Source organism: Stegodyphus dumicola, chromosome X1 (assembly GCF_044657685.1).
Source record: "Stegodyphus dumicola isolate Sdum_Otavi_A_Nest chromosome X1, ASM4465768v1".
NCBI lineage: Eukaryota > Metazoa > Arthropoda > Arachnida > Araneae > Eresidae > Stegodyphus > Stegodyphus dumicola.
In genome coordinates this window covers 250,113,901-250,141,154 of record NC_140780.1, presented here as the reverse complement: position 1 = coordinate 250,141,154, position 27,254 = coordinate 250,113,901, and the positions used below count along the sequence as shown (strand labels likewise).

The 27,254-nt window shown below is 29.9% G+C and overlaps 1 protein-coding gene across 2 annotated transcripts in view; it reads left to right on the top strand.

The window, feature by feature from the left end:
* The window catches only part of ACC (acetyl-CoA carboxylase), a 231,818-nt gene extending 205,783 nt beyond the window's left edge, over nt 1-26,035 (top strand). For both annotated transcript variants that reach the window (XM_085807436.1, XM_085807435.1), the window contains exons 49-53: nt 7,243-7,420; nt 7,932-8,199; nt 13,261-13,431; nt 14,143-14,276; nt 22,642-26,035. In XM_085807436.1, the coding sequence (XP_085663562.1) occupies nt 7,243-7,420; nt 7,932-8,199; nt 13,261-13,431; nt 14,143-14,276; nt 22,642-22,810 (920 nt within the window). In that variant the 3' untranslated portion in view covers nt 22,811-26,035. The remainder of the gene's footprint in view (nt 1-7,242; nt 7,421-7,931; nt 8,200-13,260; nt 13,432-14,142; nt 14,277-22,641) is intronic.
* The last annotated feature ends 1,219 nt before the right edge of the window (nt 26,036-27,254 follow it).

Genomic DNA, 27,254 nt, shown 5'->3' with positions numbered 1-27,254 from the left:
AATCTACATGGAACAACCAATGGGCTACAGTGACAACAGTGGTCGTGTGTGCAAGCTTCTTAAGAGTCTTTATGGACTTAAGCAAGCACCGAGGCAGTGGTTCAAGAGATTTACTGATTTTATAATTCTGTTAAACTTCCAACAACTTAACTGTGAAGCATGTACTTTTGTAAGAAGAACTAAACAGAGTGAAATATTTATTGTGCTGTATGTGGATGACTTGTTAATTGCTGGTTCTAATGATTCAGAGGTAAAAATTGTGATTGAATTACTTAGAAATGAATATGAGATGTCTAAGGCTGAAGTTGCAAATGAATTTCTTGGAATAAGTTTTGAATATTCACAGAACAAACTTACTTTAGGCCAAAAATCTTATGTTGAAAAATTGTTAAATAGATTTAGAATGTTAGATTGTAAGCCATCTGATACTCCTCTAGTGCCTAAGTCAACTTCATCAAATTTTGTGAATGGTGAAAGATTTCATGGCCCTTATCGTGAACTTGTAGGTGCTTTGCTGTATCTGTCTATGACAACTCGTCCTGATATTCTGTTTCTGTGAACTGTCTGGGTCAGATACAAGAACAACCCACTAAAAATGCTTGGGCTGGTCTGAAGCAAATTCTTCGATATTTAAAAGGGACATCTGAATTGAAATTATTATTTTGTAAATCTAATAGTGTTGATATTATGTTAAATGTTTATGTTGATGCTGATTGGGGATCAGATACAAATGATAGAAAATCTATTTCAGGGTATATTATTTTCTTTAATGATTGTCCTGTAACTTGTTCTGTTAAAAAGCAAACATCTATTGCTCTGTCCTCTACTGAGGCAGAAATTTTGGCTTTAGCAAAAGCTATTCAAGACCTAACTGTATTTTATAATGTATCTAAAGAAATTTTAGGAGTCGACAATATTAAAGTTTCAGTTTATGAGGATAATCAGTCTGTAATTAAAGCAATATTGAATGAAAATAATTGTGCTAGACTAAAACATTTGGATATTAAATTAAAGTATATTAGGAATATTGTAAAACTGTATGATATAAATCTCGTATATGTTTCTAGTGAAAATCAGTTAGCTGATTTGTTTACAAAATGCTTGCCTAAACCAAGATTGTGTTATTTAAGAGATAAATGTAAAATAATATGTGATTAAGGGAGGGTGTTGAGAATAATCACACGCACTCCCCGTTCTTGTTTTAAAGTCCTGTATTTTAACCGTAACTGTTTTATACTTTTGCTTAGGTTGATCTGGCAACAGTTGTAGTTGTTCATGGTGTGATATGTAGAAACGTGCTGTGCCATGTGCGTGAAATTCCATCTTTTAATAAAGCCTCTACTTAATTATCATCGGCCTCTGATTCACCTTTTTTTTAAATCTTTACATCACACAAATGTATTCAATTTTAGATAATAATAGTACATCATAATTCATTCATATATGAAGTGGTATAAATGTCTTCTGTGATTACTGAGGCCACTTCTTTCAGGTATTAATGATTTTTTGTTAATTAGTATTATCAATCTTATGAAGAAATGAGGAATTGTGCAAAGAAAATTGTATCCTAGCAAAATAGGTGGGGACTTAAGTAAAATCAGAATGTTATTCTAATTAGCATCTTGATGCTTTCTATTGTTAATAAGTTGTCTTATGTTCATATATTATACTTCCAGTGATTCTATTGTTATTTTGAAAAATAACATTGGTTTTTGAAACATAACACTGACTTTTGATGAAGATTAGTTATTTTATGCCATTAGTGTAATTCATGTAGCATGTCTAAGGCTATGTACACCGTACTTATAAAATTTTTCTCACTTTTCTACCTATGAATTGAAGGGCTTGCAGCAAGAAGGGCCCAGCTCCACTTTGGTAGATTTTGTATTCATGGGTCTTTTTTGCTAAAAAAAATCGTTCTTTGCATTGGAATAAAAAGCCATAAGAAATCATTTTTACTAGCACTTTTAATGAGGACAAATGTTTAGAACATAATTTAAGAAATAAATTTTAGAATTTTTTTTTTTTTTTTTTTTTTTTTTTTTTTTAATTTTCCAAAAATGTGAAGCTACATCCTTGCTGTAAGGCCTTCAGTTGCCATCTACATCATTAATAAAACCCACTGATAAAATTTTATAGGAACATGAAGCTTCTAACTGTATAATAAATTAGTTATAAAAAAAAATCATGTGAAAATGCATCTTTAAATCTTACACTCAGAATTTTGAAATTTTTCGTAAAGGTTTGCAATATTTTGCAATTTCTGAGAATTTTACTTCTTCATTGTGTGTATCCAAACAGTGAATATATTTATCATTTTTAATTTTGTTATTCAAAAGAGTATACTCTATTAAGTTTTTTAAAAAAAATTGTTTTTTGGTATAATACATCTTTTTAGGAGGGTCTTCCTAATCAAACCATCTCTTGCATCAGTGCCACACATCTTTTCTCTTGCATCAGTGCCACACATCTTTTCTCTTGTATCAGTGCCACATATCTTTTTAGATGCTTAGGTCATAAGTTTGACATTGTTTTACAGTCTAGTTGCGACAACGGAAGCTTTGGAAGTGTGGTTGCAGCAATGTGCCAGTCTTTAAAAGGTTTTTGAAGCCCTCATCTGTAATATCCTTTAATATTGGAAGAGAGATTGCATACAATAGAGGAAAAAAGTATTTGAACAGTACAAATTTATGCAATAATTTTATTGCTAATGGTTTAAGTGAAATTAAATTCCTCACATAACTTAATAAAAAAATTTTGAAAGTTTTTGGATTTTGTATTATGCCCAAAGGGACTTTTTTTAGTATTTTGTGTGCTACCTTTATTTATCAAATATCATATTCTTCGCACTTAAACCATAAAAGTCAATTCAACTGCAGTATCACAAAATAATTTTAAAAGAGCATATCTTCTTTAGAATTTTCGATACAGTCTCGTGTGCTGGAGATAAAGATGTATTTTTTCCGTACAGTGTCGCCATTGCTTGCTTTGAAATTGTTGAGTTTCTTTATCAAAAATACATGAATGCTTTACAAAATATGAAATAGAAAACAAATTCCAAATTCGGGCTTCCAGATGCCCATATTCAAATGGAGGACTACGTTATTCAAAATTTGATGCCTCTAGTTACCATTGTTCTTCCATAGTGCAAGAAACATAACATACATTCATGCAGATTCTTCATTTCTTTATTTCTTTAAATATAATGCAGGGCTCTGATATTTGGTGGCAACAATTTCAAAAGGGAACTAACATTTATAGTGAACCGACGTTAAATGCCAAAACAAAATTAATGGCCCTTCTGGACAAATTGCACCTTTAGGCTAGTAAAAAATAGTGTTTGTCACCCATAACATACAAATGTCAAGATATGCAATTACTGAAGGGAAAAAAGTATTTGAACTAAATAAACTTAAAATTCAATGAAACCAGTACTAAAAATAAAATTTATAATATTTGTAAAATGATATTTAATATTTCATCTATAACAGCCTGTAGTCTTCTTGGAATGATCCTACTAATGTTTTGGCTGATGTTCTGGCAATACATTTTCCCATTTTTTTAAGATAATATTTTTGTGTTCATTTTTATTTGAAAATTTATATTTTCTAGCTTCTTGATCAAAAAATACCACAAATTCTCAATTGGATTGAGATCAAGTGACTGCAGCAGAGTGTTCAAGCTTTGGGGAACTTTATGTAAGAGGAATTGTTGTGTTGTCATCTTTAATACAACTTTGACGTGATTTTAAATCTCACAATATTTCTGCACATTTTCTGGCATTTAAAATTCCCTCAATTATAGTCGAATTACCAGTTCCATTTTAGCTATATTACATACCATAACATTTCTACCACCATGTATTACAGTTGGACATAGCATTTTTATGATTTAGAGCCGTTTTATTTTTTCTCAAAGCAGTTTTATTGCCATCAGATCGAAACAAGCAAGATTTACTTTCATCAGTGAAAACAATCTTTTTTTTCAAAATTAAGGCTTATTTATATATTCTTTTGTGAAATGGAACCTTTTCTTATAATTAGTTTCACTTATATACAGTTTTTTTCCCTTACATTTCTGGCTTTATATCCAAATTTATGTAGGTAATCTCTTACTGTTCAAGATGTAACACAAACACCTGAACAAGATGGTCATTAGATATTTCCATACTACTAATAAAAGGTGGCTGAGCGGTAAAGGCACTGAACATTGGTAATTCGGTCCAAGGCTTGAATCCTGCGAATGGACTGGCTGCATGGGCGTTTTCGAGGTTTTCCCCATGTGTAACGTGTTACGAGCCAATTTGCCTTAGAAAGTCCTCCATGAAGGCATCCTTCCTCTTAGGCAGATAGCCCTCGAGACAATGCTATAATCACATAAAACCAAACTATTTTTTTTTCATTGACCTTTCAGTCATTCTGCTTTCGCTATTTACTGTAAGAACTTTTGGCCACCCTCTCTTCTCTCCATCACTGATACTCCCAAGTTGATTTGTGTTTACTTATCCTATAACAAGCAGTTGATGAATTCAAGCTTAAAATTTTTGCTATTTCTTGATAAGTAGAGCCATTATTTCTTAAATTTATAATTCTATTACGCATTACTAAAGTCAACTCTATCTGCTTTCCAGAGAGGTTTGAATCCTGCGAACTGGCTGGCTGCATGGGTGTTTCCATGGTTTTCCCCATGTATAACGTGTGTACGAGCCAGTTTCCCTTAAAAAGTCCTCCACAAAAGCATCCCTTCTCCTAGGCAGATAGCCATCGAGGCTTTGCCATAATCACACAAAACAAACCAAATCTGCTTTTCCCACATTTCAAAATAATATAATAAAAAAAAGGGGAACTGATGAGACTATTAGAACATTTTAAAACAAATTTAATTTCTTTTTCTTTCACTTACATTATTTAAGTTAAATTTCAACCTTTTTCATTGTTGTTTAAATGATTTATTTTCCTTGGTAATGTGCCTAATTTCATTTTTCAGCATTGTGACAAGATTATGTCATAGTTATTTACACCATTTACAGTAAAATTATTGCATAAATTTGTATTGCTCAAATATTTAATTTGCTGCACTGTATATCTTGCCAGCTTTTTTTGATGTAGTCTGTTTCTTGGGTTAGCCACTGCTGATCAATATTCAGGATAAGGGAAGTCCTGTGTATGTAGTTAACAGAAAGGCTGGCACAGTTCAATGATAGCTTTATGTCTATTAATGTAGATAAAATGTCACAAAGAATATATCAAATATTGCTGAAGACTTCCATTAGCCTCAAAATTAGACCTTCAGTACTGAAGACAATGGAAATCATTTGATGTTTCAAGTATATGGCTAAGAATATATAAGAATCGTTTATGCACCAATGGAACAAAACAAACAAATGGAATAGCTTTACTGTTTTCTGCTAGGCCCCCATATCTATTTGTAGATAACTGTGACTCTTCTCTACACATTACTGCAGACCATGTGTGTTCTTTCATGATAATGATATTCTCATCACTACATAGCCTCTTCTGAATTGAGAAATATTGTGTGCACACTACGTTGATTATTCAGGAATGATTCACAGGACAAACTGAAGAATATCATGTATTGCTTTGGCTGTATTAATTCTGAGTTATTGAAATTTATCTGTAAGATGCTTTGGAAATTAAATTTGATTCATATAAGCTCATCTGCATTATTTAAAGAGTTAAAGTATATATATTTGCATAACATACTGGTACCAGTACTATAGGCATTTGTGAAAACTGGAATGTGTCCTTGTTTCACCAGGAAAGTATTGTGTTAAAATGGCAACTAAAATTTCAACATAATATAAGGCAGGTTATTTCTGCAATACATTTCCAAAGAATTTCAGTATGTTAATGATAACATGGGTTGTAAATAAAGCACTTGCAACATTGTTGATACCAGAGCATATGCTAGCAGGGAATGGATGGGTGTTGATTGGAGGCAGTGTTGATATTTGAAGAGCCAAAAACACTTACATGATAGTTGTGTGATGTAAAATGAAGAGCATAACATGTACTTCCCTGAAGCATGTTTACGAAATTGAACAACCATCATGAATAAAAATCCATGTCTATTGCAAAAATGCATGACTATGTAAAGACAAAGTCATGCATTAGACTTTTTTGAAGCTGTCTGTGGTGTGGTACTGTATCAATTTCAAGAAGGGTCAAAATTTTGTTCAGACTGGAATTTAGTTTGTATGGGTCGTTTATCCATTTCTAATGAAGAGTTAGTGCAAATTTGTCTTCCTATTAATTATCAGCAAACTGCTCAAGAATTAGCCGTATAAGTTAGGTTGAGTCATCTAGCAGTGCAATACATCCTATAGAATAAATTTTACATGAATCAAATTGCAGCTTGCTGGGTTGCACATAAACCCACAGAAGTACATAAAGGCAGAAATAGGAGGTACATAATCTCTGTCTGATCAGATACTGCAATGGGGGATACAATTTTTCACTTTGTTGCCTCTGATGAGACTAGGCATGGACCTATGAGCCCAAACTAAAATATCAGTTGAAGGATTGGCATCATTAAGAATAGCTTTGGTGGAAGAAAATTAGATAGGTACCTAGTAATCTGTCATGTATAACAATTAAGTCTCATTAGTTATGCTGTATCCACAGGTGAAAATGCCAAAGCAGCACATTACCAATATTTATTCTAAGGCCATCTGTTTCAGGCGATGTAATGCAAATGTCCATATTTCCTGAGGAATAACATACCCTGTATCTTTCATTAAATGCTCATTATTGTACATCAGGAACAGCAACTTACTTGTTAAAAATTGGCTTTAGGAATAAGTGGAACCTCTGCAATTCTCCTGTCATAAATAAGCTCTTTTGATTATGGCTTGTTTTCGTTACTTGGAAGAACTTGGAGGTGCCATGTTTTCTGATATTTTATCCAATTTAGCAGATTTCATGAGAACTTTAAATGCTGTGCTTCATTAATATGATCTGTGGAAACTATCTTACTGAAAATATATGATGGGTCCTGCAGATTTCATAAAATGTATGAACATTGTTGTTAATTATGTTGAAGGGATCTGCATTTAAGTGTACAAAATGTTTGTACTACCTGTATTGCCACTGCTTTATTTAGAACTCTTCTATGTAATTGCTTTTAAGAAGTTATTTAGTTTACAAATTATGTATTCATTCTGAAAACTTCCTATTCTGTTAATAAAATGGCATAAATAATGAATTTTATTTTATATATTAGACATGTATGATCAAGTCTTGAAATTCGGAGCGATGATAGTGGATGCATTACGAGAATATAATCAACCAATCCTTGTATACATCCCTCCATATGCTGAGCTGAGAGGAGGAGCATGGGTAGTTGTTGATGCTACAATTAATGAAAGGCATATGGAAATGTATGCAGATCATGACAGCAGGTAAATTTGTCTTGTGCATGTGATATTCATTTACAAATTTAGTCCTTAAGTAATCTGGATGAACTTGCACTATTTATGGTAAAGATTTGTTTTCTCAAAGATGGGGAATGAACTGAAATCCTTAAACTTTCAGCTTTGTGCTTCAGCTGCATTACTTATTTGAGTAAATTAATTGCATGTTACTAAAGGACATTTTCAGAATAAATTGCTCTAGGCATAATAAGGGTGCTTTTATTCATGTATGTGATGATTATAATTTTTTAGTTTTATATTGTAAGTTTACATTGACAGCAACATTTTAGTGCTTCATTGTCTGTTTGTTCTATTAGATAAATGTTAGCCTCTTTTAAGTGTAAAAGATGATTTTGTTAATAAAAGTAATTTCAAGTTATACCTTGGTATCATCTGAAATTAGTCTAATCCTCATTCAAATGCATAATGTTTTACTATTTTAGGTGAGAGTCGTATTTAATAAATTGTAAAACAGATATTCTTGTTTTTCTGTGTTTAGAGGAGGTATTTTGGAACCAGAAGGAACAGTTGAAATACGCTTCCGTAAGAAAGATCTCATTAAAACTATGCATCGCATTGATCCTTTGTGTAAGGATATTTTAAATCAACTCTCATCAACTGCTGTTACTACTGAACAAAAGGGAATCCTAGAGAAACAGCTCCATCAAAGAGAACAGTCTCTTTTGTCAGTATATCATCAAGTAGCTTTGACATTTTCTGACCTGCATGATACTCCACGCCACATGATGGATAAAGGAGCAATACAAGTAAATATTACATAGATTAAAGTATTTCCTGCTTTACTTATTGTCATCATAAAGTTTAATTAATATCAGTAGCATATTTGACCTTAAAGAGAACTTATTTTCTTGTAATTATCCATAATGGCTTAACTGGGTTCCCTACATTATTTCAGAAGTATAAAAACCAATGATCGTGAAAACGTATGCTTAGAATGATTTCAAAGCAGATCAAAACAGTTACAGAGAAGGATTATGAATTTTCCATCCTTTCCATTTGTAACTTCTTGTGTAGTTTGTTGAACTTAATAACTTCTGTACTTTAAAAGTAGACTCAACTAATCAGTATATCTCAAGAATTCAAATTTTTTTTTATTATTACAATTTTTAAACAGTTCACATGACATTCAGCTAGCACAGTAACACGTGCATCACAACAACGGAATCGCATAGTATGAGCGCCATTAAAGTTATTTTAAATATACATCACATCCCTTCCTCCAGTTTATAAACAATAATAAAAATACCAAATAATATCAATACAAGTATATATACAATATGACATACAATAACAAAAAAGTTACATAAAAATGATATATGCAATACATTACATTATTTTATTCCATGACAAAGTCTCTATATCTTGAAGGTTGCCTAATCAACCGTTCACTTCTTGTTATTGTACTATTGGATAGATTATTCTGTTGATTTTCTATATTAACAGACACAGAAACATTCTCAGGGCTTCCATTTGAATTTTCCTCTTTATCTAATACTATATCATCATAATCATTATTAACTTTGTAAGGTGATTTTGTCCTTAATCTTCTATTAAGTAACAGTTGTGCAGGAGACAAATTTATTCCACTAATTGGGGTATTTCGATATTCCGTTAAGCCTACACTTATATCTTGCACTTTTTTCATGATATTTTTCACCATTCCTACAGCTCTTTCAGCCAACCCATTACTTTGAGGATATCTGGGGCTACTAAATTTAAGTTCGAAATCCCAATCTTCAGCAAATTTCTTAAATAAGTAGCTATTACAGGGATTATTTTTGCAAATGACTTCATTTGCAATACCATACCTGGTGAAGATGCATTTTAACTTTATCATAATTTCATTTGCTGTCTTATCTTTTATGCTAGAAACCTCAATCCGTTTAGAGTAATAATTGATAACTACTAAGTAATTTTGATTACCAAATTGCAAGATATCAAGGGCAATTTTTTCGAATGGTTTAGTTGGAATTTCATGTTGCATTAGAGGTTCTTTTTGATTTCTATTTCTGAATTTTTCACATATTTCACATTTGGAAACAAGCTGCTCAGTGTCATTTGTCATACCTGGCCAGTAAAAAATTTCACGGGCTTTACTTTTACATTTCTCAATTCCAAAGTGTGCTTCATGAATTAATTGCAACATATCTTTTCTCAAACCATAAGGTACAACTAATTTTTCATTAATAAATAACAAGTCGTCATTAATATAAAGATCATTTTTAACTTTAAAGTATGTTTTTACACTACTATCTACTTTTTTGTAACATTTAGGCCAACCCTCTTTAATGTATTTCATAACTATTTGCAAATCTGGATCTGATTCAGTTTCTTTCACTCATAGGCAAATATTTTGAAATAATGTGAACAACATTTAGCATTTCAGGATCATCACTGATAGTTTCATTCACAGGATATGCACATGACAAAGTGTCAGCAAAAAGCATTTGATTACCTGAAACATAATTTATCTCAAAATCATACTTTAGTAACTTTAAGATCATCCTTTGCATTCTAGACAAAATTTTATGTAATGGTTTCTTAACAATTGCCATTAGCGGTTTATGTTTGTACTGTGACTTTCCATCCATAAACAAAATTGTGGTACTTTTCAAAAGAAAATACTATGGCCAATAACTCTTTTTCGATCTGTGCATAGTTTTTTTTTTTTCACTGTTAGTCAGGCTGCGAGACACAAATGATACAGGCTTACCCTTTTGAATTAGATACGATCCTAGGCCATCCTTCAAACTATCACACTGTATAATTATATCCTCATTACCACTGAAAACTTTTAAAATTCGAGCTTTGGTTAGCAGTTGTTTGATGTTATTAAATGACTCTTCCTGAGTTTCTCCTCAATTAAATTCTACCTTTTCCTGAATGATTTCTCTTAGGAGCAGTAACTTTAGATACATTAGGTATGAATTTTGACAGAAAATTTAACATTCCTAACAACCTCCTTACTTCAGTTTTTGATTCTTGTGTTGGCATATCAATAATTGCTTTAATATGACTAGGATCGGCTTTTACACCTGACTCAGAAATAATTTGGCCTACATATTTGACTTCCGGTACCCTATATTGTAATTTATCAGGATTAAATTTTATATTTAGAGACCTAGCTCTTTCAAGAACCTTAGAGATAATTAGATCATGAGTAACCTCCTCAGATCCTGCAATTATGATATCAAAATAAACTTCCACACCCTCAATATCACCAAATAATTTTTGGTTTCTTTTCTGAATTATTTCTGGGGCGGAAGATATTCCAAATGGCATTTTATTAAATTTATATAATCCATAAGTATTAAATATTAAGTCACATAGTTCAGAACTAGCTTCATCTAGTGGTACATGCCAAAATCCATCTTTTAAATCTACAACTGAAAATATTTTTTTACCTTCTAACCTACTAATTATATCATCTGGAGAAGAATTTAATAGTGTTCCCTTTTAATTACTTTATTTAGATCTCTAGGATCCAAGTATAATCTCAGACTCCCATTAGGTTTTTCAACTACAACCAAACTTTGAACCCAATCAGTTGGTTTATTTACTTTCGATACTATCCCTTCTCTTTCAAGTTTATCTAAAGTAGCTTTTAATTTAGGCTGTAAAGCCTGAGGAACACGTCTTGGGGGGTTTATTACTGGTATTGCATCATCTTTAAGGATTATGTGATATGGTTCGTCAGGAAATTGCCCTGTACCTATAAATACATCTTTATACTGAGCAATTAAATCATCTTTATTAATGATTTTGCACTTTAAGGAATCAATCCTTTCAATTAGCTTTAATGCAGAACAAGCTGTTAATCCTAATATAGGCTTAGATCTTACATCAAGAACATAAAACTGTAAAGGTACATTCTTAAGCCTTTCAGTTGAACAATTAATTATAAGAGTACCTTCTGGTTTTAACTTAAAATTACCATATGCAGTTAAGAACAAATCAGTTTCATTAAGTTTAGGCTTAAGTTTAACATTATTTAAAACATACAAAGGCAAAATATTTACTTCTCCACCAGTATCTAACTTAAAATCAACCTTGAAATACTTATTATTTACATACATTGTAATACTTTTCACCCATGTTTCACTTACCTTGTAAATATCCTTATTTACTTCATCAATAGAATTTGTTAGATCTTTGATTGATTTTGCACTTATTTTAAATTCACTATGCCCGTTTACTGGTGGATTCATCATTACAGAGTCAACAAATACACTATGTTCATTATATATACTAAGTTCATTATTTGGTATTCCAACTTCATAAATTTTCTTGGGACACCTTGCGGCAAAATGGTTGTTTACTTTGCATTTAGCACACGTCTTTCCGAAAGCTGGACAGTCCCGATATTTGTGCCTTCTTCCGCACTTCTTGCAGTCATATTCTAGTGCTGATTGCTTCTGCGACGACAGTTTCGGTGGCACTGACTGTTTTGATTGATACTGATGGTTTCTATATTTCTTCACGCTGTTCACAGTCGCTGGATCATCTTTCATGTTCCGGAGTTGCTCTTTGCTTGTTTCAGCAGTACGGACTATTTCTATAGCCTTTTCTAATCCTAGGTTAGATTCTCAAAGCAAACGTTTGGTCAGACTCCTATCCCAAATGCTTAATACAATACGGTCGTGAATCAATCCATTTTCTTGTTCAGCAAACTCGCAAGTTGACGCTAAAGTCTTTAACTGAGTGACATAACATTCAATTGTTTGTCCTTCTTGCTGGCTGCATGAAAAGAATTTGTAATGTTCATATATGACATTCTGCCGTGGTGAACAATAATCTTCAAAAGACTTCAAGACCTCTTCGTACTTCTCCTTATTCTCAGGTGGCTCAAATCGAAATGTGTTATAAATTTTGAGTCCTTCAGTACCGAGTAAATTCAAAAGAATTGCAATTTTAGTCTTATCTGGCTTGGAATCTTTTTCCGTTCCAAGTAAATAGTTTTCTAGCTCTTGCTTCCATTTTTCTTTCACATTTCCAACGAAGAATGTTAGCGGAGCAGGTGGTCTGAAATCCATTTTGCTCCTGACACCATGTAACTTCTTGTGTAGTTTGTTGAACTTGATAACTTCTGTACTTTAAAAGTAGACTCAACTAATGAGTATATCTCAAGAATTCAAAATTTTTTTTTATTATTACAATTTTTAAACAGTTCACATGACATTCAGCTAGCACAGTAAGATGTGTTTCCTTTAATCTGTTGCTGTTTAACAAAATTAGTAAAATTCAAGCTATGTAGTCGGAGCAGTAATTGCTCATATTCTACAAAACAACTGTTATGTATGTCATTTGCTATGTCTTAATTTCTGCAACTTGACTTATTCTTGTTTATAAAATCACTAATGTTTTCAGGTATTATGTATTCATTTAAATTTTCATATGAATTCTGTGATGATGCTTTAGTAAAAGGGAAACCCTTGTAGAAAAAATACACGTTTTCTCAAGGGCTAATGAAATCAAAATGGTAAATAATAGCTACTTTTTTGTATGCTTTGTAGGTATACAAAGTGTTGCTTTTTTATTTTCATTTCAAAATCATTGTGTCATTGTCAGTATTGCAAGAAACTTGATGATGAAAGGAAAGTTTAAATTGATGTCACGAATTTGGTGTTAAAAGATATCATTTGCACTTTTGAGTTTTTTACCTGATTAAGCACACACATTTCTGTGACTTTTTTTTTATAAAATTAGTTTCATGAATTTGAAATTTCATTGCTATTTTTGTCTAGCAGTAGCTTTTATGTATAAAATGACAAACTTTGCCTTTGCTGATAATTTTTCTTCCTGCATAGGAGATAATACCTTGGGCTAAGTCAAGAACTCTTCTTTATTGGCGTTTGCGCAGACTTTTGCTGCAGAACCGTATAAAAGCTGATGTGCTTTCTGTGAAACCTACTTTAAGTGATGGTGAAGTAGATTCAATGTTACGTAGATGGTTTGTTGAAGAGCATGGAGCAGTAAATGTAAGTATAATGTACGAATGAAAACCGACTAGTCTTGTTAATACTGTTTCAGTAAGTGTGGGCTATTTTCACAACAGCAAATTTATTTAAAAGATCATATTTATTTAAAAATTAATGTAATTTCTCTTGGATTGGATTATTCAGTTATGGCAAAGCACATGAGGACTCTCTGCCTAAAGGGAGGGATGCCTTCATGGAGGACTTTCTAAGGGAAACTGGCTCGTATACACGTTACATATGGGAAAAACCACGAAAACGCCCATGCAGCCAGCCCGTTTGCAGGATTCGAACCTTGGACCGAAATACCAGTGTTCAGCATCTTTACTACTCGGCCACTGGTGGGCTGTCATTTCTCTTAATGATCCAAAACCATCATTATGAATTCAAAAATTGAATGATACTTTTTTGGTTACTAATCAGATAAAAAGTTTTATTCATAAAATAGAATTTTTTTAATATTAAGAACCTTGAGTAAACCTCTTTTCATGTGCAAAACTTATTGTGTAGTTATATACATAGATATATTGTTAATTTTGGAAGTATACATATTTTTGAAATTTTATTTCTTTCTCCTACATGTATTTTGTTCATTAGTTTTCATCAATATGTTTTAATTGCATTTAAAAAAATTATATTATCTGTTTTTAAATGAAGTAAAATATGTAGGTGCTAAAAGATTATAAATTAATAATGATTGTGCTGATTTTTTAGCAATATTTGTGGGATAATAACAAAGCTGTCGTTGACTGGTTGACTGTTCAGTTAGATACAGCACGAGAAAGATCACATATTTTGGAGAATATTGATTGCCTACGACGAGATTCTGTTATTTCTCATATACGCAGGTAAGTTTAATATATTTTCTATTTTATTGTAATATTTTAAAATTTCCTTTTGAAAAGGAAAAGGATTTAATTCATTATACTAAAAATATTCAATAAAATAATATGTAAAGAAGCCCAAACTTATCGGAAACAAATCATATGACTTTCATGGAATTTTCAATTTTAGTGAGATTAGACTAATTGTGTGGTGTTCTGTTGTTGTGAGTCATTAAATCTATTTAAAGCATTCCTAGTTATTAAATTTGATCTTTAAATTTAGCTGTCAGCTGTTAATTTTAAGGAGAGTTTCTCAGATGGTTTTAAGCAAGCTAGTGATATCGCTCTTAATTAAATGGCGACACTTTGCCATTGCTATGGAAGTAATAATATCTTGCAAAAATTCTTTTTCAAATACATGGTATATGCATGTCTAGATCTGCGGAAGCATTTGTGAAATATATTGCATTCATTATTATTATTTTATGTTTTATTTCAATATTTGCGGTATTTATTCACCAAATTGAGTTATTTTAAGGCATTTCTTCGAATATTTTGTTTATCTGCATATCAAAATGTTGATTTTAGTTTCAAATGTACTTTAAAAAGCTAGACAACAAGTTTTGGGACTAAGTTTATTTTCTGTAATTTGATGTTTAAAGTCTTACATGTCTGCTTTTTGTTATACTCATCTGTCCATGAAATTCTGACTTATTCTAAACTTAAAGATATCATAGGCACTTCCCTCTATTCAGGTTTGTACTCTTCTTTGGCACTATGATGTATATGCGATCAACATGCAAAATTTTTTAGCAAACAGCTTTGCATGTTAATCTGTGTATCTGATCAATGAGGGCGGACCAACATTCTCATTTCACTCTCTCTTATTCAATTCAGCATTCTTTTGCATATCATTTGTGCTTAAAATTTATGTAGTCTGTGTGAGTGCTAAAGCTTTATAATACGTTCTATTTTTTTAATGGAGTAAGTGTACTTTCTCTGGATGTTTATGATTTCCTTTTCTGATTTTTTTTCCGCTCTCTCTTGCTTTCTTTCTAGTCAGTATGAGAATCTTCATATACACTGTTTTCCTTTTCTGAGATTTTGTGTATGCTGAATTTTAGTCATTAGACTGGTTAGATTTTCTGTTCTATCAATAAAAACAGGTTATTTAATTTTAAATCATATCAATCATCATTTAGGTACATAATATTTACCCATCTTAAAACTTTGTAGGAGGAATCCAGTTTATTTCACTTTATATTTTGGTTTAAAAAGTATTTTTAATGGTCATAATTTTTTGGTGCACTAGTTATGCATTGATCAATATGTTATGCAAGTGAAAAAAAAATAATTCCACTTTTTTATTAGCAAATGTTATTCCATAAAGACATTGCAAAACCCAACTAAAACTATTATTCAAAATGAGAAAACAAATTTAATGACCTGTTCGTTTGTTCTTAAAGTTCTATTATCAGTATCATTGCTAAGCTATAAACCTGACTTCAAAGGGTTTGGGGGAAGGAAAGTGAATATTGTTAAACCTTTGATATGTATTCTTAATGAATATTCAGAAAATAAAGTTTTCATATGCTTCTCTAAGATACATCTGTTACCTTCACCTTAGCCTTGCTGGTAAGCATTTACCATTTTCATACTCAGTGGTCTGTTTTATCTTTATTAGAGACTGTTTTAATATTCACTGCCATTTTCTGATCTATCAGTTTGTCCATATTTATTTTCCCACTTGCTTCTTAATAGGTTGCAAGCAAGTTCTTCTAACACCTATAAAAATGATTTTGTGAACTATTTTTCACATCTAAAAAATCCAGGGCTGAAAAGGTTAAGCAGCAGGCTGTACCAGTAATCAAATAAAAAGGTTCACCATAAGACTAGAATTTTTTTTTTTTTTTTTTGTATAGATTTGATTTCCATCAAATTGGATTGAAGTCCTCTACAGAGGCAGCATCTAAAGTTAGGCTGTCATTTGAATATGGCAAAGTTCAGAAGAGTTATCTGCCTAATGGGAGGGTTGCCTTCATGGATGAATTTCTAAGGAAAACTTGCTCATATTTCTGTTATGCATGCAGCTGACCCTTTTGCCTGGGATCAAACCCGGTTCAAATCTGGTATTCAGCAATCTTAACCATTGGGCCACTAGTGTGGAGAGCAGCATCCAAGGCTGCCACACATCAATTATTGTATCATTTATCTATCTTCTATCTAGAAAAAAAGGGCTTCTATGACAGCTCTCCATAAGGCGGGTAGGACTAAATGCTGTACTGTAATAAATACCCATATACTTTGCTATTCCAATAACTAAAGCCACGAGTCACTGCTTGTTCTTATTTCACTGCTCCATTCGTGGAGATGAGTAGGCTAACTGTATTGGGGGGCTTAAATTTCTCCCCACATGTAATATAAATATATACCTTTCCATTAGAGGGTCTTCCATGTAGGTATTCCTTATGCAGATAGCACTTTGCTATAATTAAATACATTTAATAAAAATGCATATATTAATAGCTATTTTATTTTAAGGAAATTCTTTTATTTTCACCACCGTATTTTTAATTTTTTCTGTTTTGTATATATCTGTTAGTAGTGAGTTTTGGTTGTGCATTTATCCATAATACGAGAAATATGAGAAAAACTTTCATTTGCGAAAGTTTGTGGTCAAACTGTCTCTAATGCTGGATCTTCTAATGAGTTTCAAAATAGATATTCCCTTAACTTGAAGCATTTATTTGCTAATGCTTTGAAATTCTAGTTGAGCAAAAGTAGTTTTGTAATAGTTAATTCAAGAAGTCTGCATCATAGTGCAGTGCTGCCACTGAGTCACAATTTTTTGCTGCCCTAATGGTCTTATGAGTACTGAAATATGTTTTAAAAAATGTTCTTAAATTCAGTTTCTGCATTGCAAAAATGAAATTTTAATTTCTCAAATATTATTAAAACATATTATGATAAAGAAGCTCCATAAAAAGTGCATTTATGTATAAAAGCCATTCATTTAAAAATTATATATGGAATTTTCAAATACTCCTGCAATCCTTCAAACTTTTTGCATGCTTCAAATGTTGGTCATATGGTTACATTGAAAAGTTCTGATTTAGATTATTGTACCATAAATAAAAATAAACTGAAGTTATGACTATTTAAGTGGGAATGCTTTTTGGTTAATACAAACCACTTAGGTTCATTTATACCAAAAGGATCTATTTCTGTAAACAAATAAATTGTAATGCTCTGATGAATTTAATCATTTGAGGTAAGGCAGTCATAAAGTTTTAAAGCATTTTAGGGACTAATTGTCTTTGTACTTTACATTAGAAATAGCTTGGAGTTACAAAATTAATTAGTAAATGTAATTTAGAAAATTCACCAAGGTTTGGTCAAAATATAAATTCAGAATGGTTATTCTTTTTAAAAGCAGTAGAAACAAAAATACAATGCAACATATCTGTATTTCATATCAGAAAAATCCTTTAAATTTTTCAAGATGTGCACTTTTTTAGTTTTTGTTAACTTTAGATCTAAATGAAATTTTTCTTGAGTTCTTGTCAATGAGAAATAGTTATGAAGTTCCAAAGCTGTAAACTTTTGTGTATTTTTGAAACCTATAAATAAAAATTACCTGTGTGAATTACTTATTTAAGAACCTAAAACAGTAAAATGTTTAAATATGCTTATTAAATTTTAGTACTTTTTAGAAAATTTTTTAGTCTGATGATTTTGAGTATTGTACTTTAACCCTCTGACTGCTTAACTTGTAGACCGAAATCGCTTCCAAAATCACTTTTATATAGATATATATATCTATATATCTATATAAATTTAAATTCTAAACAAATATGTATAAAAGTAAAAAGGTAGAAAAGCAAATTTAAATTCTAAAAAAAGAAAAAAGCCAAAATTAATTTAAAATAATTTTAAAATATGCAAACATGTAAAAGATTTAATTCTCGAACTAATCTACAATATCATTTAAATTCAGAAGCATAAGCAAATCAAGTGTAAAATCTATCCATGAAAATAAATCAACTAATTTAATAAATTAAAATTAAATTAAACAATTTTTTTAAAAAATGCATATGTGAATGATCGTAGAGTAGGCAGGAGACAGACTTATCAAGGGGAAGTTGCCTCCAAACCTAACTCTCCAATCATTCGTGTTTCGTTATTCATGCAGGCAAGGGTAAAAGTCAAAACCAAAAGTAATTCCAATAAAGTGGTACTCTTAGAAATTAACATTTAAGTATTAACATTTAAGAATTAAAGTTCAAAAAGGAAAATACTAATTAAGTCTTTTGAGAAACAAGCAAGTAAAGTCAAGAATTAAACTTTTTCTTAAAAATTAAATTTTTAAAAAGTTAATTTTTTTAAATAATAAAAAAATAATTAAAAAAAATCTAGAAACCAATGTATTTTAGAAATCCTTGTCTACAGAAACTTCCCCTACACGAATATGCATATCAATAAAAAGAAACTATAAAAGAACTATACATAATCCATATAAACCAATAAGAAATAAAAAACAAAAAGAAACAAAAAGAACTAATTCACAATTTTTACAATAAATATATATTTAAAAATAATTTCATATTTAGAAAATACTTAGATACTACATAAAAAATTTTTTAAAAAATACTTAAAGCAAGTAAATAGTAAGTTTTAATTCTAACTTACCTACTATATGAGTGTTGGGGTCTGCAAAAGTGTTGTGAAAGAGAAGTAAGTGTGTTCTTCAAATTATATAGATGGCGCTTATGTAGATAAAGTTGAGTGTCAAGCTGCTATCTTTGTTATAGTAAAAAAATTTTTTGTAAATATTAACATTAATTAAATTAAATTAAAAATCCTAAAGGTAGTAATATAAATTATTTAGGGAGTTAAGTAACTGAGCCAATCAAGAGATGTATGTTTGCTTGAAGGAAATTAAAGTGAAGTGGTATGTGAAAAAAATATAAACTGTTTGTAATTTGAAATGTGTGTTCTGTTGAAAAATTGTGAAAATTGCAAAAAATTATGGTAATTATGAAAAACTGAAATGTTTTAATATTAAAGTTTTAAAGTAAAATTCTCCCCCCCTTTTTTTTTTTTTTTTTTTTTTTTTTTTTGAAATGAAGTCCCTTAAAAAACCTCTAAAAATTCCCAGAAATTTCTCAAAAATTCCTTTAGGAAGTTAAATAAAACTTAAATTTGATGAAAGAAAATATAATGAACTTGATTTAATTGGTATATCAAAACTTAACTAAATACTGGAACTTAACTATAGTATGGAAAATAAGAAGATTAAAATCTTCACTCAATTCGGGCTATAATTGAGACTTTTGAAAAGAGTTGGCCCTTTATTAGTAAAAGGAAAGAATCCAGTATTGATTAAATATACATATTTACAAAATATTTACAATAAAAATTTACAATAATTTCTCTACTCTTTTATATCCTTCATTACCCTCCAGTTAAGGTTTAAGGTAATGTTATCATATCCAAAAGAGCAAAAAAATTATAAAGTCAAGTCAAGGCCTGCCTTTTTAATATATAAATTAATAAATTTTGGTGGTACTTGGTTATGAACTTGTACATTAATTAGTTTTATGATTTCTTCCTTTAAATCGTCATTTTCAGTACATATATCTTTTATTCTGATAATTTGGCTATGAAACGTGTTTTCTATTACTTTTCTAGAGATATTAGAGTTCCAATTAATTAGTTTAATAGTAGGAAAATGGAAATTCCTTCTTTTATCAAATAATTTAATTTTGTTGTGTTTAATAATTTGCAGGTCTAGGAATTCAATAGTATCTTGATTTGTATCGTTTTATTAAGTGTTAAACTATTTGGGTAAATTTTGAATTTCTCAAAAGTAGAATTATTATTGAAAGTTATAATATCATCTATGTATCTAAAAGTATGAGCAAATAGCTTTAATTTATTTTTATTTAAACTGAGTTGGAATTTATATTCAAATGTAAAAAGAAATAGGTTACAAATTTGTTTAGAACTGTTTGCTCCCATAGGAATTCCTCTAACTTGTTGAAAGATCTTATTATTGTATTTAATGTAGTTATTAAATAATGCACAATTCAGATAAGTATTCCATCTTTCAATACAAAGGATGTCAAGTATGTCAGGAAAAAGTTGTGGGAGTTGCATTAAACTAGTAAAAATTTCTTCTAATGGTAGAGAAGTATAAAGGTTTTCAAAGTCATAGCAGTTAATGTTCTTGATTGTTAAACTTTTAAAACTGCTGAGAACTGGAGCATTATTATAAATAATCCAACTATAATTGTGTTGTTTGTTAACGAGATGTTGGATTAAATTACAGATTTTTTAAAGTATAATTGCAAATATGTAATCTATATTCTTTTTATAATTATTTGTACCATTAGCAATAAATCTAAATTTGAGTGGTGATTTATGAAATTTTGGCAGAGCATATAGATTTGCTAATCTATTGTAGTTAGATGGTTGTGAAATTTGCAGTTTCTTATGAAATGCTTTTAGCTTTTTTGCAGTAACATTTTCTTGTAGATTGGTGAGTTTGTAAGTAATGGCATTATTGAGTTCAGTATTAATTAATGAGACAAAAAAATTTTCATATTATGCTAAAGTTATTATTAGCTTTGTCAATTTTGGTAATTATGAACTTTTGTTTTAAATCCTGTAAAAGAGGTATGAGAATATTCCACTGTAAATAGCTATTAAATTCAATTCTTGGAATTTTTTGCTTGAATTCTAATACTGCATGTTTCCATGCCATAAAGGTAGAATTTGGAATATTTAATTTGAAACTAGTTTTAACTATAAATTCGTCTATATTTTTTATGAAACTTTTAAAACTGTGATGTTTGTTAATTTTTAGTACTGGTCTAAATTTGGTACCTTTTTCCATTAAAATTCTTAAATGTTGGTTTTGAACTATTGCTAAATTACCTGTTATAATATGTTGATGAAATTTATCTATGAAATCTTTGTATTGAAGCTCTTTACAGTATCAATGGGCTGTAGTAGCTAATTCGTGGTGGTTAATTAGCAATTTACTAAGAGGTTTTTGATACTTGAAAGCTGGTGAGATCTGTACTTTGGTAGCTGGAAAAAATTGCTGACTTTTTCTGAAAATTTTGCTAAACTGAATATGATCATAGTTAGGATGAAGGAAATTGATTTTGCAGTAATATTTATTGTATTTGTTATTTGTAGAAAACTTATAATTGCAAAAGTCAATAATAAGGTCTTTGATAATATTGTGCCCTGTAAAATGCTGTTTTACAAATTTTATTAGTAATTTTAAGAAATTGTGCTTACAATATATATATAGATATATATATATTTTAAATGTATATGTATTGAAGAATTGAAAAATGCACTTCTAGAGAATATTTTTTATATAGATTTTTATCATGAGAAACTAAGTTGCCAGAAAAACCAATTTCAGATGTTATCACCAAAAAAAATCTTTCTTAAAATAAATTTCAGTCGAATTACAATTAATTTCTATTTATTGCAATCGATTAATTTCTATTTATTGCAATCAATTAATTTCTATTTATTGCATAATATAAAAAAGTAAAATTTAAGAAAATATAAAACGCTGAGTGAAAAATACCTTAGAAATGCAGTTTAGTATGATAGAGTTCAAAACAGGGTTCAAAGCAAAGTCCAACTTCACAGTCTTTGCACCACTTTCAATAAATCTAATTAATAATCAATCTAATTATTAATCTAATTAATAATTCAATAATTTAATTAAATAATCAAGATAATCGCTGAACGTTTTCTAGCAGCCATTTCTGTAAGAAAAAAGCTGCAAAAAGTGAAGTTTGAACGGTAATACCACGTGCCTTTAAATGCCGCAATTTAGTGGACTACTAATGATATCTGTTGACCAAAACGTAAATTAAACGCCTAATACTGTATATAATTTATTTCAATGGTCAAACGGGGAAAAAACGGAATGTGCACCTCAATAAAGGAAGAAAAACATATGCTCGTGGGATGAGCAAATTTTGCTACATTTGAGTTGCCCGTGGAAATCGCGGGATGATCAGCCAAGAGGGTTAATGCTTTTATTTTCTAAATTGTTCTAAAAAAATCTTTGTTCTAGTTTTAACCTTTTAACTGTCATGCCCGAGATTGCACTGGTGTTCGAAAATGTCACGCCCGAGTATTTCTCGGGGTAATTTTTTTTTTGAGTGCATCGTATTGTATCGGGAGATGTTTATTTCGGCTACATTTGGTTTTCCAATAAAAAAATTTGACAATTTGTGTACCCAAATCATCAAAATAACTTGACAGTTAAAGGGTTAAAAAAGTGTTTTTTAAGTCTAGTCTCACATTGATATATGATGCAAAGCATGCTTTTTTTTTTTTTTTTTCCTTTCAGTCTTTTGCAGTCCCATCCTGAAGTAGCTATGGATTCTGTTGTACATATCATTCAAAATATGACACCTCAGCAAAGAACTGATGTTTTAAATACCATACGTGCATTTGAAGCTCAATTATCTGAATCAACTCTACCTCTGGACCCTGAAACAAGTCCATTACTTTCATAACTAAAGTTTTTAAGTTGAAACTGGCCTCTCTAGGTCGCTAGCCAAAGATCCTGCTGGTGTCATGTCATGCATGATCATTTTCTTTTAAGGAATATAAATCATGCATAATAAGCAACTAAGTATAACACAAAACACTTTCTAATAGTTTGAAATTATTTCTTATTGTGATAAGAGGTTTTTAATAACATTGCACTGTTTTCCCCTCAGCCACTAAAAGCATTTTATTCCTTCTGTACCGTACAAAACACCATTTTTCCTTTCTAAAGCAACTTGCTTGCTTATTTCTTCCATAGCAATTAATTAGCATAATTTGGTCATATAAAAAAATGAAATGCATTCTGATTTTACTTTCATCTTATTTAAGAGCTGAAACTGAAATTGGCTATTTTCACTTCCTTTCTTAAGCAGTGTCATTTATTATCATTAGAAATATTGCAAGCCAGGGATTTCATGTACTGGTCTTTGTACGCAAATCAGTCACAGCATTTCATTCTTATCCAGTATGAATAAAAATTTCAACTTAATTTTGCATCTTTCAAGCATTAACAGTGACACCTGTGAAAATGTCTGCACTCTTTATGAAGCACTTACATGTAACAATTATTGAAGCCTGCTTTATTGAACCATATCTATAATATTGTGATGCTGTTTGATGGCAATTTGTGGTTTTCACTTTGCGGGATTTTTGTGATTAGTGATGGGAGATCAGAATACTAAAAATTAAGATATTCAGCATTGTCTGCCAGGTGATGATAATGTTTATGTGTATAATGCATTGTCATTGTGGAAGCTCTTTGTTTTGTAACTTTGCATTTAATTTGTGTTTGTGTTTCTTCATGATTAGTTTCAACAAATGAAAATTTTTCACTGATGAATTAATGTTTTATTTGACAAGTAATATGTTCTCAAACATCTTATATTTTTACTCTTGTAAGGGTAGAAAGAAAAATGAAATTTTGGAAAACTAATTGAAATTTCAAAATATGTAACCTTCTTTTGTATATATATATTGCCTGTTTTCTTTAATGTATTTTATGACTTAGTCATTTTTCATTTACATCAAACATACTTTAGTCGTTTTTCATTTACATCAAACATACTAAATATCATTCATATATTCTCTGAAAACCTACAATATTTCTTTAAATTGGTGGGTTCTGAAATTGTTTAAAAATTTTTACCAGGATCTGAAAGTGTATGAATGTGTTTCGGTTAGCTCTAGGAAAAGCTTAACATGAAACACCTTTTTCCATTCTTTCTTGTTTTATCTTATATGAAAAAACATAACTCATCTAACTCTTACAATATTAAAAAAAAAGAAAAAGAAAAAAAAGAAAAAAGAAACTGTGTTTATGCATACATCATTTTACATTTCTAGTTTCATTTGCATAATGAAACTAGATAGTAGAAATCACATAGTGATGTTAAAATAATCAGTTTTCTTTAAATGTACCTGAGTTTTTTTTCTGCTAGAATTGTTTGATTTTACTATTTGATGCCGCTGTAGTAAAATATCAGTTTTCTTTAATGTACCTGGTTTCTTTTTCTGTAGATTGCTTTGTCCAGCTATTTTGAATTCCCCCACCCCCCAAATGATTAATCTAGTATTAAATAAGTCCTGTTTTCATATTTAATGCAGTCTATTAAAATAATATTCTCGTCAGGATCGACACTAAATTCTTTTTTACTCTGAAATATGGAACAGCTTTTTGAGTTGTTCAAATTTGTATATGTCACCTGTGTCTGCTTTGGTCATAATAATGTATTCACTGTGTCTTAAATCTAGATTACTTCTTAACATCTGTAATAAAGGAGGAGGAAAGAGACTTTCTAAATTCTATATTTCTTTTCTATTAGTATAACATATAAGTTGAGCATTGCAAAATAATTTTAGAGTAGGAATTGTTGTACAGATGTGAAGAAAATTATTGGGTATTTGTCATCATGTTTGGTGTGTGACAGAAATAAGAGCTGAGTATGAAGATGAAGTTTTTTAATTTTTGAAGATTTGCTCACATTCAGTCGCTATTTTTTTTTTTTTTTTTTTTGAGAATGCACTACATGCTTTCATTATTTAGTGATTTTACATTATCATTTCAATATAATTTGTACGGATGTGTTTATTTATATTAGTGCTTGATTTTAATTTTTTGAAGTTGTGTTTTCATGGCTTCATGCGACTGTATTTGCTTTTTGAATGTTATCTGTTTTGAAGGGCAGTTGTAGAACCTTAAATTGTATGCAGTTTGAAAGTACCAGTTCACTTGTATCCTTTCTTTTTTTAAACTCTGTGGCCGATTTATGTATATTTTAACGGAGAAGCAAACAAAAGGACTTTTTATTTTTAACAAACTTGAATATTTTGTTGCTTTTAATAAATTGCACATGCTTTGAGGGTAACTTTTCCTAAATTAGGAGAATAATTTATAAACATAGTAAAAAAACAACCGACTGCTGAGAGACATGGCTTTTAAGATCTGCTCATAGATATCTTTATTTAAACAGCATTTATTAACTAAGTATGTATAATTACTAATTTTAATTTGTTTTCATAAATTTTCATTCATAAAGAATTATTAAAACATCATTAAAAATTAATAAAAGCAAAATAATTTGAGATATGAGATATTGTGAACCAAGTGACAAAACATTTTATAATGGGATAGAGGCAGTCATGTCAGTCAGGAAAAAAAAAAATTTTTAAATACTTTCATAAAATTTTAGAATTAAATAAATGTGTTTAGTTAAAAAAAATTGTAAATTATAATATGAAGTATTTTCAGTTTCATAAAGTGCCATCAGTTCAGTTCAGTTTCATAAAGTACATTAGAAAAGTTTTAAAGAAATGTTTAGCTGTTTAACATGTTTACTGCCAAAGCTAATATGATACACCCATCTACAGGCACCAAGATTCTATCTTAATTTTTGTGTTTTTTAATTATTTTCTGTTTTGTTATTTAAATATAGCTATAACTGACTACTTTTAGCAGTAAACAAATTCATATGCGTATATTCAGATTATGAAATATTTTTGCTTCCTGTACCAACTATGAGGTAACTTGGGACTAAATAAACAATATTCCCACATTCTGCACATTCTTGTAATACTGTTATTTTATGACTCTTATACAAGTCATTGAACAAAAATTTGTGCAGTCCATTTATAATATTTCTTAAGTGAATAAACCAAAATATAAATAAATAAGGGAAAAAAAAAAAAAAAAAGAAAGAAAGAATTTTGCGACCTAAACATTTAGTTATTGTGTTTTCATTTTTAGATATAAATGATTCATTTCAATATGCCAGCCATATTATTTATTCCCTTCCTTATGCCAAATGCCTAAAACACTATATGCATTTGCTGCGACAATATTCGTACTCTGTGATTTAGGTAAAGCGGCAAACATTTTAAATAATTTAGTATGAGTGTCATTTCTTACTGTATTTTGGCTCTCAAGCACTGCCATTTGCTTTACCTTTTTTTGGTTTGGTTTCCTTTTTTGTTAAAAATGGCATTACCTGTTTCTTTCCCCCACTCACTTTTGGTATTTTCGTGTTGTAATTTCTTTTACTCACTCATTAATGGCCAAAGGAGAGAGAACCAATTGTTTTTCTGCATTAAAACATCTCTCCCAGCATGTTGTTGTAAGCATCACATTCAGCTTCAGTTAGTTCAATGTTTTATGTTCATTTTGAATTTTATTCTCATTGCTCTCTATTCATTGCTGAAAATAATTTTGCATATTTAAAATGTAAATGCATATAGAAACTCAGTGTCATGTACAGAACATTAGAACTTATAACAGTTTATATATATATATATATATATGAACGCTGAATTATTTAAAATACAAATTAAAGCTCTATATTTATCTGTTATACTATGCTTTATTTGTTGTACTAGTTTTCAAATATTGACTATCTACTGTACCTTAAACTATGCGGCCTAAAATACTCAAATTGTAAAAGATAACTGTAACATGAATGCTCATGTATTTAAATTGTATAAATTTCTGTAATTATTTTTATAACGTGCATTATTTATTGTTCCAACTTTCTAAATGTTTTAAGATATATAATTTGTATATCTTTTGTGTAGCAGGAAAAATTTTGGGAATTAAAAGCTCATTTATAACACGCATTAATATTTAAGAATGGCATTGTATATAGAATATGAAAGGAAGACCAAGAATGTAAATAATGCAAAAGCTGATGCTGAAATCTGTGATAAATATCACTTCTAATAGGCATCATTCCTGTGATATGTAAATCAATTTTCCCAGATACGTCAAAACAGTAATTTTCCTACTGCATTTTGTTCTGTAGATATGGTATGTGAGATGAGATCTTTCTAAACTCTTATTAAAACTACTGAACTGAAATAATAGAGCCTTTTACTTATCAGATTTATGTTAGGAATTTTGTAATTAAAAAGTGAAAGATT